Source organism: Aegilops tauschii, chromosome 7, assembly GCF_002575655.3.
Source record: "Aegilops tauschii subsp. strangulata cultivar AL8/78 chromosome 7, Aet v6.0, whole genome shotgun sequence".
In the NCBI taxonomy this organism is placed as follows: Eukaryota; Viridiplantae; Streptophyta; class Magnoliopsida; order Poales; family Poaceae; genus Aegilops; species Aegilops tauschii.
The window spans coordinates 36,157,866-36,170,460 of record NC_053041.3 but is presented as its reverse complement, the minus strand read 5'-3'; the positions used below and the strand labels follow the sequence as shown (position 1 = coordinate 36,170,460).

The following is a 12,595-nucleotide window of genomic DNA, read 5'->3' as shown; positions in this document are numbered from 1 at the left end:
AGAACCAAACACAACTTGATGGCGATCCCACTATCGTCTCCTTCAAGAAGCCGAGAAGACACAAGACCCTCCTCCCTCGTCGAAGAGGCACTCTACCCCCTTGCCTGACTCGAAGGATGCCAATTGGACGAACGAGACGCTCACCCTTTAACTAGGAGAGGCACTGGCCTCAAGACTGCCAAGGCAGAATAACCCGTGGACAACCATCACGCCATGATGAGCAGACCTCAACAACTACAATGGCGGTGCCCACGAACAACCAAACTGAAAGGAGAAAGCTTCATAATGTAGTCACCAAACAACAAGGTGCAAAGAGGCGGGCCAAGCAACAAACATCGAGCATGAACCCAAGTGCGCCCCAAGTTATTTGCACCTTTGGAACATGTTGCTGTCGTGAAGGGGAACTCTATCTCCCCTTTCCGAGGAACGAGTGCACCGACCCTCCATCGAATAGAATCATGCAATAGACACCTAGGCATAACACATTAGACTCACCAAAACCTCAACACGGATGTCACCACTCAAAACAGGCTGCCGAAGGTGCCCACCAGCCATAGCACTAGTTGCACACGCCCCTGCATTGCCCAAGGTGATGCATGCAAAGAGGGTACAATACCCTCAATGCTACAGCTGCCAATCTGAGAAGGATTATGAGCTTTCACCCAGGAGCGAGGGATAGGGATGGGAGGGAGGCACCTCGGCGAAGCCCAATATCGTCGCCCCCATTAAGGTTGGACTGGATGAGCAAAGATTTTTCCTAGTCGGGAGCACACATCACTAACCGAATGTCCTCGGCAACTGGATCTGACTGGAAGAAGAGAAAAAATGGTAAGGGAACAGACTTGCTTCAAAATCACACATCAGGGTTCAACAAGGCATCTCACACAACACGAGCCGCAAATGTCGTCGTCTTACCATCCGCACGACTGAGGACGCCACCTATCGCTTAGACGCGTCACCGCTCCATTCAAGGTTGTCACGTCAACATTGAACTTACCCCTGAAAAGCGCAACGCCGAACTTTCCACCGACTTTTTCAAAGCACAAAAAGGGAAAATGAGCGAAGAGGTGACTTCCTCAAACATCAGAGAGTGAGAGAGGGCAAACACATGTAGTAGGTGAGGAACCCTAGCCGCCTCATAGCCGCCCTGTGTCAAACGACACGTCATTACAACGAACTGGGAGTCTGGGACGTGTCAGCGAATTCACCTTACATCAGCCGTTGCCAAATCGAACGAGCCGAATGGACGGTGGCACATGCACCGAACCCACCGGAAAACACAGAAGCACACGCCCCGCGGCGACGAACACACGAGAAGAAACACACGCGTCGCGCGGCGATCCCACGCGTACGCCCGCGATCTCGCGCCCCACGGATCGCGATCCGGCCGCGGGGCTCGCCGGCCAATGGCAGCGCCCCGCGCGGCGGTATAAAGCGCGGACCTCAGACCCCCACACCTCGCCACAGCTTTGAGTTCCGCTTCACCAGTCACCACTCACCACTCGCTAGAAGGTGCTCTGTTTTGATCCAAGAAAAAGAGAGGGGGCGCTCTGCTTCGTTCGATGGCGACCGTGATGGAGGCGGCTGCTGCTCCGGCGATGGTCGGAGCTGGCGAGGAGGTGAAGGAGGCGGTTGCTGCGCCGGAGAAAGTGGAGGAGGTGAAGGAGGCGGTTGCTGCGCCGGAGAAAGTGGAGGAGGTGAAGGAGGCCGGTGCGGGCGAGGAGGTGATGGAGGTTGCCGAAGGTGAGGCAAAGGAGGCGGGTGCGGGCGAGGAGGCGATGGAGGTCGCCGGCGGTGAGGCGAAGAAGGCGGAGGAAGGGGGTGAGGTGAAGAAGACGGAGGGGGGGCAGGGGAAGGGGGAGGAGAAGAAGCCGAGGAGCAGGAAGCCCCGGTCGGCGGGGCCGCACCACCCGCCCTACTTTGAGGTGAGCGCTCTGATCTGGCCTGATGTGATTAAAGTACGGTAGGAATTCAGTTTGTGTTGGGTTCTGAAATGATCTTTGTGCGCAGATGATCAAGGAGGCGATCATGGCGGCGGGCGACGGCAAGGCGGGGGCGAGCGCGTACGCGATCGCGAAGCGCGTGGGGGAGCGGCACGGGGAGGCGCTGCCGGGCAACTACCGCAAGGTGCTGGCCGCGCAGCTCCGGAGCTTCGCCGCCAAGGGCCGGCTCGTCCGCGTCAAGGCCTCCTTCCGCCTCGCCCCCGCCGAGGAGAAGAAGGCCCTGCCGGCCAAGAAGACGACCACCAACAAGGCCGCGTCGAAGAAGGCGCGGCCGAAGAGGGCGAAGAGGGCGGGGCCGCCGCCGGCGAAGCCGAAGCCGAAGCAGCCCAAGTCGATCCGCGCCAGGAAGGCCAACAAGGCCAGCGCCTGATGCCGCCGCCGCCGCCGATGCCCTGTCCCCTGTACATATCTGCTCCGTAGCAGTACTAGTCGTACTGGCACGTTCGATCGAGCGCCGTGTTCTGTAAATATCCACCCGTGTGTGTGTGTTCCGGCAATAATGGCGCTCTCGTGCCGGTGTCGATGGATGTGAGGAAGGAGAAGATGGTGCATGTGCCTGTGACCGCAAATCTGCAAGACTGATGCTTGTAACACTCGGTCTCTGTGTTGTGATCATGCTCTGCTCCTACCCTCTGCGGTTTCTGGCTTCGATTGGTGGGGGGAACTGGCCGTGGATGCTGCTGACCATGGCAATCGAAGGATCTTGTGGGTAGGGGTGGAAAGTGACAGGGGATAATCCGAAATATCCGATATTCGTATTCGAGAAAATGCCATTCGCATCTGAAACATCTGCATCTGAACCAAAATGAAAATGGAAATTATTCGTATCCGAATTTATTTAACAAATAAAAATAAAATATGGTTTGAGTTTTTGACACAAATATGGATATGGAGTGGATATATTCGTATCCAAATAAAATTATGGAGGTAGTTTTCAAAATTCTAGCCCCAATATGCGAATTATCCAACATAAAAGCCAAATAAGTGGTCAAATTTTACTCTTTTTATGATTAAACTTAGAAGTAGTATGCATTACAATAGTATTTATTCATAAACCTGTTTATCATTGATTTATTGTATGTCACAAGTTAATTATTTCATGTCACATAGCTATTGACTAATAAACTTAAGCAATATGTCGCTATTATTCGTATCTGTCCGAATGAAGAAAACATCCGATATGTATCCGTATTCAGATAACATCCGAACCGCATCCGTATCCGATAACATCCATACTCGCATCTGTATTCGTTTTGAAAATAAGAAAATGGAAGTGGTAAGAACACTATTCGATCCGTTTTCACCGCTACTTGTGGGGCGCATGTCTTGGAAGAGCAACCGCATCCGTATTCATTTTGAAAATAAGAAAATGGAAGTGGTAAGAGCACTATCCGACTCGCATTCGATCCGTTTTCACCCCTACTTATGGGGCGCATGTCTTGGAAGAGCAACCAGACGATTTCCTTAAGAAATAACTCAACATCAGAGCAGCTCGCAAAATTTAGATCGTGCTCTTTGCGGGATGAAAGTTCTAGATATGCTATTTTCTGTCTGCACGCGTAAAAATCATATTAAGGCACTTGGTATTGATAGCTCTCTTGTTCACTGTCACTCCTCGGTTCCTCGGTAGTCCTCACTCCGGGAAGCAAGCCATCCTACACAAAATTTTGAAAGATCTTCTCTGTTTACTTGTTCGACGAACTCCTCCTATTTTAATGTTGCCCTTTTGCTTGAAACTTGAAAGTTTCGTGCTCAATTCTGATCAGGCTCAGTTTCTTTATGCTCAGTCTCTTGTTGCCACTTCCAATTCACAAATGCTATTTCTCATTCAAGTCGTCGCCTATAGCGTGTCCGCTACAGGGCTGGGCCAGTAATATTGCTGTGGCAGGATTTTTTTTCATCAACGTTCTTTTTATCGGGTTATCACTGTATTGAAGCGGTTTTCTTTGTTTTCTTATGTTCTAATTGTTTCCTTTTCTTTTTTGTTTTCTGAACACATGTCTTACTTTTTCGTACATATTGTATATTTTTTATACATCAGATTTTTTTATAACACATTTGACATTTTTAAATACATGATTAACTTTTAAAAATGAATAATTTTATATCTTTTTCACACATTACATATTTATCCACATATAAAATAATTTTATATACGTTTAACAGTTTTAAAGTACATGATTAATATATTTAAAAAAAAATAAGTTTTCATGTCAATATTTCTAATACACATTGTATACTTTTATATAGATATTACAGTTTGTTATACACTTTCAATTTTATTTAAATACATAATTAACATTTAAAAATATCTAATGTACATATTCTTGGAAGGAATGATTTTTTTGAAAATTGCACACATTTTAACATGTCATGCACTTTTTTGAACGTGTGAACATTTTGTGCCAATCTTTTTTAATTCTTTCTACATTTTTGAAAAGTATGTGGTCCAAATTCGCGGAAAATATTTTTAAAAATAATCACGAGTGTTTCGAATATTTATATATTTTGGAAATAGAAACCAAAAACCCCCAACAATAATAACCAGAAAACCTAAGAAAATCGGTGATATGTTAACTGGGCCTGGCCATTTCAAGCTGGCTTGAGGCGATGTGTTCTTCGTCTTGCTAGAGGCGAGACATAGTGCCCCTGAAAGCCGAAGCTGTGGACCTGCTCTTGATTCGACGGACGTCAACGTTATCTACGGCCTAGATGGGCTCAGTCCAGTTTTTCACAAAGCTGATACTCCCTCCGTCCGGAATAACTTGTTGAAGAAATGGATAAGATCAGAGCCCACAGAAAATTACACTTTTTTCAAAATGTCATATCACTTGTGTGGTGGAGTAGGCAAGCTCATTATCGCACACCTGGGATCACTAGGTCCATGATCTATGCTTTTATTCGTTTTATTTTCTCCCACTATGTATGATTTGAGAAAAATATTTCCTGATTAAATAATGTTCATTTAAAAAAACTGAAATTTTCAAAATTTTATGAATCTGAAAGTATTCTCTTGAGTTCTTAAAAATGTCCATGAATTCAAATTTTAAAAAGTATTCATGAAAAGAATAAAGGAAACAAAGAAAGAAAACGAGAAAAGAAAAACAAAGAATAAAAAGGTTAGAGTACTAGAAAACTAGTTATAGAAGCATAGAAAAAAAACCGTCCGAAAGCTTACCAAAACCGAGTGGAGTCTTCCTAACCCTGTGAGTGATGCTTTGTAAAAATGTTCCAGTGCTTCTGCTAATGAGCCGACCCACCAAAAGTGTTGCGTGCGCCTATGATATTGCTTGCATTGAGCGATACATATCATTGATGATGTTTCTTGTCATATCTGACTGCTTTCGCACCAAAACACATAAACTTAGCCTTATAGAGTCATTAACCTTGACAACTTCAAGGCGATGTATCTGCAAAAGTGTTCGGTAAAACTAAAATCCAAATGCTCACATAATCCAACCGTTCATCACGAAGTTGGTCCAACATGACAAAATGTTTATCCAAGGAAGGAAGTATGTATGAAAATTTATAAATGTCGTTGATGTTATCCAGCCTTTTGCCCCCATCTGAAAGCTGCCTCTATTGTATTGTTGTAATCTGTAAAATTATTGCATCCCATTTGGCGATGGGACGGGGAGCCCTCAATGCATGTGGTGCAAGCCTATGTTCGGCTACCAATGCACGTCTGAGCTACCACTTTCCTTCGTGTGTGTGTTAGCGCTAAAACGTGAGGCATGCCACATCGCTATGTAGTCACATCGATATTTGAAATGTTCCTTTATAACGAGTAGGCAAATCAACTTGCCAACTAAAAAAACTACTCCTTTCGACTTTATATTAAAGTTTTTTTTTTGCGGAAAGACTTTATATTAAAGTTGTGCTGAAGCTGCTACAAGTAATATCGATGGGAGGGAGTAGTTGATCTTTTTCTTTGGAAATTGAAAATCACGAGCAATGGAAAATATGAGCACAAGGATTTTGCCCTAAATCTACTTGATCGATGATGAGGCCAAAGCCAATGTCCTTCATTCCAGTCTAGCTTGGCTTAGCCCACTCTCTGCAAACAAAGTAGGACCTCTAAATGTTTTTGAAGATCCTGATTTTTCTATGTGAATAATCTCTCAAAGTCCAAATCTAAATGCAGTCTAGACAGAGAGATACAACGTGAATACGGGATTAGTCTTTCGTTTTAATCTACGCGTGGAATGAATTTGGTCTAGAACGGTAAGACATACTCCGTTCATCCAAAAATACTTGTCGATCAAATGGATGCACTCCATCTGTAAAGAAATATAAGATCGTTTTAGATCACTAAAGTAGTGATCTAAACAGTTCTAAAAAAACAAAGTAGCGATCTAAACGCTTTAGTGATCTAAAACGATCTTATTTTTTTTTTACAAAATGAGTATGTAGTGTAATGGTAGCAACCGAATGACGGGGAATGTGGGTCTATCCCTTTATAAGTTGATGGCAACCCTAAAACTCGTCCTAGAGCGAATTTCAAAAGAAAAAGAAAACTCGTCAGAGCTCAGACGTTCCAAATACCAAAAATCTATCAACGTGCCAAAATTACCGCTACTAGTTTCCTTGCAGAAAAGTCAGAATAACCTCATAAAAGTTTTAATAATAATTAAAATTAAAGCCAGTGTGGTTATATCCGGTGGATGGAGAGGTCTGTCGTCCAAGGAGTCTGCCTTCCTTCCTTCCCCTCCTCCGTCCAGCGGTGGGCCCCGGCGGCAAGTCTCTGCAAGCGACAGCGCCAGAGGGAGCGAGCGAGCGTTTCCTCCCTTTCCTTCCACCCTCGCTCTCCCCCCCATCGGCCTCATCCACCATCAATCTACCCGCCACCCCCGCCTCCCTCTGGACCGTGGGCCACCCCTCCCCCTCCCCTCTCCCTCCCGCGCGTCGACGCCCGTCCTCGCCGCCGCCCCTGCTCCCCAACCCCCGCCATTCACCAGCGCCCCCAAAGTCCGAGCGAGACAGACGGGGGAGCGGGAGAGGGAGGGGAGAGCGGCGGCGAGCAGCCAGCTCCGACCCCGCAGGCCCGGTCGCCGGCGGCCGTGCCCCGCCGTCCCCCGTCCCGCTGGCCGGCGGGCCCCGCCTCCTCGCCTCCGGGAGCTTCTGCTGCTGCTGATAGTACTGTGTGGTAACCCCTCTCTCCCCTTCTCTCGCCCTCTCTGATAAGTACAGTGCAGCGGGGGTTGCTTAATTATTTCCCCAAACGAAATTTCCGCGGCGAGCAGGGGAGGGGCCGCATTGGGTGCCTGCGGCGGATTAGGAGGGGATTCGTCGCTTACTCCACCCGCGAATCCGCGGAATCCGCGCGGGCGCCAGGGGGAGCGAGCGGCGGCGGTCCTCGGTGAGTGATCTAGGGTTTAGCGCTTCCCCTAACTGGGCTCGTTTCCTCTGTTGCTAATTTAGCGTCCTCGTGTCCAAGTCACGGCTGTGAATTCCGCAGGAGGTGGCGGCTGGCCCTGTTTTTGCCCCCCTTTTGCAGTTAGAGGGCGCACAGAGTGGAAGTGCTGCTTACTGTGGGATGGGTACTAGTGAGCGGGTGCATGTGGTGTAACTCTCCACAGCTTCCTAGTGAGCGGGTGCATGTGGAGAGTGTACTGCTAGTTTCAATTGAAGGCAGCATTGTGTGCAGTTGGATTCTATGATGCTCACCGGTCTGTTCGTGAAGCTTTGGTTTGGCTATTTGAGCATTAGATTCAGAGTCATGTCCATAACTGTTTATGCATCCAATGTTTTGAAAGGACAATAGCTGATCTGCTGCCCCCTCCTACTTGCCTAGCTAGAGATGAGTACTATTATTTGAAATTGTTCAGCTGCGAAACTATGTGGCAAGTTTGGTCTCCGGGGATTTGGAGGCCATATTGAGGCTCTGGTTCTGCATTTCTGCTATCTGAGAAACTGAATCTGGAGTTAAAGTCGGTGAATGAATAATTGTTTATCTTGATACTAGCTGATTGACTTGTTGCCTTCTCTTATGCATTGAGTAAACATGCGTTGCTACTTTGTTCCCCAATTATACTGACACATTTTATTCTGATATCTATTGCATTTCTGAACTGGTTCATGTGTTGGCTTAGAAAGCATTCTACATTGATTACCTTTTGCCTTTCCATTCCTTATTCTCGTTTTCCCCGGTAGCTCTTTTGAGCTCTGACATAGCAGCAAGACAATCTAGCTAGGTTACTCTTAGGCAATACCTTCCCTGTGATAACACATTTGCCGTACTCTTAACTCTTTTTCTTCTTATCTTGAAGGTAGTCACATAGTTGCCCTATTTCTCCTCTCTGCAAACATATGTGATAATGGACAACCTTGGACATAGGGAAAATGGGAGGCAAAGGCCAGACCCATATAAAGCACTTCATACTCAGGTTTGTGCAATTCATCACGAATAATTCTTGTGCAAGATTTTAGTTTTATATATTTGTATTTTGACATATGAAAGTTACACTGTGTTAGTAATTAAAGCATAGAACATTGATTTGATTTATCTTCTGCTAGTAAGAATTGTCCTGTAACAAATCTTCTTTAAGGGCATAACCAGATCACAAGCGGTAGATGAGTGGCTAAAGTGTACGTGTGCTTGTTTTAGACTGAAGACAATATTATTCAGCTTTATGAGAAAGCTAAAAGTTGAGATAGTATGCTGGTCAGTGCTTGTCCCTCAGCTAATGTACATAGTATCCCTAAAGTTTCTCCAAACTGAGGAATGATCAAACTAAATAGTAGAAGTTCATGGTGATAAGATAGTAACAAATTTCATAGCCCTCTTTTTGTCATATTTTTTGTTTTGTTCTCCTGCATAGCTGCAGAGCAAATGGTACAGTTGAAACAACCATGCCCAAGAAATGAAGATCACGACCTAAACTAGTCTTGGAAATGTGTGACGTTGAGCTTTTTTGTACTGCATTCAGAATTGTCACAAACATCATTTTATATTTTTTTCTGAACATAATTGTTGCAAAGATTTGCTCTCTGAACGAATGCGGACCTTATGATAATTGCTCTATGTTTCAGTGGATGATGCCCCAAAGGCAAATGAAAGACCACCACAGCATGAACCTCCTAGCACTAATGAGTGAGAGGGACACCGCCATCATGGAGAGAGACCATGCTCTGGCTGAGAAGAAAGCTGCCATGGCTGAGAGAGACATGGCGTTTGCCCAGCGGGACTCTGCAATGGCTGAACGGAATGCTGCAATCATCGAACGAGACAATGCCCTTGCCGCACTTGAACTGGCCCGTACAAATGGATTTAATATGAATAACGGGACCGGATTCAACCCAGGATCTCTCAATGGAGCAAAGAACTTCCACCACCAGGACCAGCAGCCCCATGCTCAATCATCGCCACTGCAACTGGCAGATTCTCCATATGACCATGCGAGGGAAATGCACATATCAGACGCATACCCGATCTCAACAGCCCCGGTGAGTGCTGCTGGAAAGGCAAAGAAGCCCAAGAAGAACAGTTCCCAAGCATCTCCACTGAAGAGGCCGTCAGGCGTGCTCCGGAAAACCAAGAAAGCCGGCGGTGACTGGAGAGACGCCGGAATGTCTGGTGTCGGGGAGGATCCAGCTCGCGCCGCTTCTGAGATGAAGAACGAGTGGAAGGACCAAGACCTTGGTCTGAACCAGGTCTCATTCGACGAGTCGTCCATGCCCGCGCCTGCCTGCTCGTGCACGGGGGTCCTCCGGCAGTGCTACAAGTGGGGCAACGGCGGGTGGCAGTCGTCCTGCTGCACCATGAGCATGTCCATGTACCCGCTCCCGGTGATGCCCAACAAGCGCCACGCGCGCATGGGCGGACGGAAGATGAGCGGCAGCGCGTTCACCAAGCTGCTCAGCCGACTAGCGGCTGAGGGCCACGATCTCTCGGCGTCGGTGGACCTCAAGGACCACTGGGCCAAGCATGGCACAAACAGGTACATCACCATCCGGTAGCTCTGCTGCTTCTGTTCAACATGTAAGGAGGGGTATGCGGCAAAGGTCCTATAATCTCCTTGCTGGGGTTGGACGGGTCATCATCTCTGTAATGTCATTGAGGGATGTAGGCTAGAATTCTGTGTAGGTCCTCCTCCCTTTCTGAACCCCGAGTCGCGCTGGACAGTGGAAATGTAATTTTAGCAACCCCAGGTATTCGTCGTCGATTCACTGTATAGTTTTGACTACTAGATTTAATTGGCAGTAGGCGTTTCTTGCTTTGTCATTGGTTTACATATCAGATGCTGCATTAGGATTCGTGTCTTGCTCCTGCAGGATAGCAGACGAATTAGAAAGAAGCAAGAATAATAGCAGCATCAGGCTGCACGAACGTACGTACCTCAGCAGTGAAATCCCATTTTCCATTATTATTATTACGTTGCAGTTGTTCAACGTTGCCATCATCGTACAAAATCTGGATGCCAAAAGTAAAGTACAGAGATAGGAAAAATAATTTAGTTAGCACGAAAGTAGCTTTCTACACTCTGGCTCGAAATGCTCCCGGCGTGAACAGTAAAATACTACTTTTAATAAATGTTTGTTGTGCATGTAAAATGCGTTTTAAACATTTTCAGGACATAATTTTGTTTTTTTTATCACGCCTTACACCAATGTGATTTCGCGAGCAAACACACCAAACATTCTTTAAATTTTGCCACAAAAAAGTCACAATTTTTTGAATTTATTTTCTATTTTTTTTGAATCTATTGTTAACCCGGGAGCATTTGAGCCCGGATGTAGAAACTTCATATCTGACAGACCAGAGGGAAAAAGTGGAGATGGCAAAATAATAATGCCCGTCTACTGAATGTGTACCTTGAGCTTTTGTGAACAAGTGCCAAATGACATAGCATCACCACCACAGAACCTGTAGAGAAAGAAACAGCTTCAAAACTAACCAAACTGGCTAACTTAACACATGGAGGTAACAACAACATAAATAGCAAAGAAGAAAGAATAAAAGCAAGGACGAAGCGGATCACCGGAAACTCCTATAAATTCATCCTAGCGGACGTGGGATTGAGCGCCCACCAGACCATTAGCGCTCGTTCGCTCGCATCGGTCACTAACAGTGCTGGGCCGCTTCTCTGAGGACAATTTTGGTCATTTGGTGTCAATTTCTGCCCATTCACTTCACTTTCTATTGTAGCACTCTTTCGGAAACACGGTTTTTTTCCTTTCACGAGAGGCACGGTTTTACTTCCGCGAGAGGCGCGGTTGTGATTTTGTGAGAGGCACGGTCGTGCCTTTTTCGGAAAGGGAAAAAACCGTGCTCCCGGTTCGGTTTTTCATCCGGTTTTTTTCGTCTTTTTTTCATGAAAAAGTTCGTCAAAACCTGTCAACATGGGATCTAGTTTTGAAGATCTCGACGCGATAAATCCAACGGTGAAAACGGTTCGAGATTTAGACGCACGGTTTAAGAGATAAAATGTTTTGAATAGATGAATCTACGAAAAAAGGAAAACTACCAGGTTCGACAAGTGGCACACATGGAGCGCGCTGTGGGAGTGATCTTTGCGAGGAGTACTCCTCAATTAGTGATTTCGGACCATGTATTATGTTCTAATATCCATAGCACGACCCATTAACGCAGCAAACCACATATAATAAGCAAACATATTTTTATTTTTTGCGAAATAATAAGCCTACATTTATTCAATGAGGGTTACTTTTTTGTGGTGCCTTTTTGTAAATGCCAAAATAATTCAAACGACAACATTTGTGTTCTTCTCAACACCCAAATGCTGCATACAAAAGTGTAGGGGCAAAAACTACACATTTTTGCCTATGAAAAAAAAAGCAAACTTTACAAAAAAAATGTCTCTTTGAGTTTGTTTTTTCACTAGCAAAAAACCGCAGCACTATGTCACTTGGAAATTTTGATAGATGCTTCTTCCACTAAAAGGAACATGTACAACACATGACATTTTTTTTCATATTTAGTATATTGTTTTGCTCAATATTTACACTGCACAATGCACTCTTGTGCACGCAAAGGCCGTAAGTAGGATATTTGCAGTATCCATACTACCATGAATTTGTGATTGCTACGAAAATAATTACAAACCATCAATATATTATCTTTTCACGTGTAGACATACTAGATCTGCTAAAAACGATTTTGTTGGATAAATAATAAACAATTACACTAATTTACCGGCAAAAAGTTGAGCACCCTACTTGCACTTCACCAGAACACTCCCACACGGGGCCGCTCGCGCTAACGGCATGCGTGTCCATCCCATGCGCTTCTTCTCAGCGACGCCTCGACACGTGCATGCCTTTTCCCTTTCTGCCCCTGCCTCCAGCCCGCGCCGTCGATACAAATGAGGCAACAAAAAAGAGCATGGTTGGAAAGTCTTCGTACCCTGTGTGAGCACGCTGGAATTAGGCCAACTCCACCGCGCGACCCCAAACGGACATCCGGTTTGGCCGGATTTTGTCCCTTTGGGGCGCCGATGGGTTCGCCCGTGTCCGCCTCTGTCCGTTGGGTCGTGCATGCGCCCACCGCACAGCCGCACCCCAAATCACGTCCGCGTTGGATATGATTTAAAAAAAAGAAAAATGTAAATAAAATGACGTAAAAAAGTAAA

The 12,595-nt window shown here is 45.9% G+C and overlaps 2 protein-coding genes across 4 annotated transcripts; both read left to right on the top strand.

The window, feature by feature from the left end:
- Window positions 1-1,240: 1,240 nt before the first annotated feature.
- On the top strand, window positions 1,241-2,596 carry LOC109744299 (uncharacterized). Its single transcript, XM_020303400.4, has 2 exons — window positions 1,241-1,925; window positions 2,011-2,596. The coding sequence occupies exons 1-2, from the start codon at window positions 1,563-1,565 to the stop codon at window positions 2,371-2,373; spliced, it is 726 nt and encodes a 241-aa protein (XP_020158989.3). The 5' UTR covers window positions 1,241-1,562; the 3' UTR covers window positions 2,374-2,596.
- A 4,092-nt stretch (window positions 2,597-6,688) lies between these two features.
- LOC109744301 (barley B recombinant-like protein D) lies at window positions 6,689-10,222 on the top strand. Of its 3 annotated transcripts, XM_040396902.3 has the most exons (4): window positions 6,856-7,149; window positions 7,247-7,362; window positions 8,273-8,389; window positions 9,036-10,222. In XM_040396902.3, exons 3-4 carry the CDS (start codon window positions 8,321-8,323, stop codon window positions 9,960-9,962), a joined length of 996 nt encoding a protein of 331 aa, XP_040252836.1. In that variant the 5' UTR covers window positions 6,856-7,149; window positions 7,247-7,362; window positions 8,273-8,320; the 3' UTR covers window positions 9,963-10,222. The 3 variants fall into 3 exon arrangements, with proteins under 3 accessions (XP_020158993.1, XP_040252836.1, XP_020158994.1); XM_020303404.4 differs by lacking the exon at window positions 7,247-7,362 and having other exon boundaries at window positions 6,689-7,149; XM_020303405.4 differs by lacking the exon at window positions 7,247-7,362 and having other exon boundaries at window positions 8,277-8,389.
- The last annotated feature ends 2,373 nt before the right edge of the window (window positions 10,223-12,595 follow it).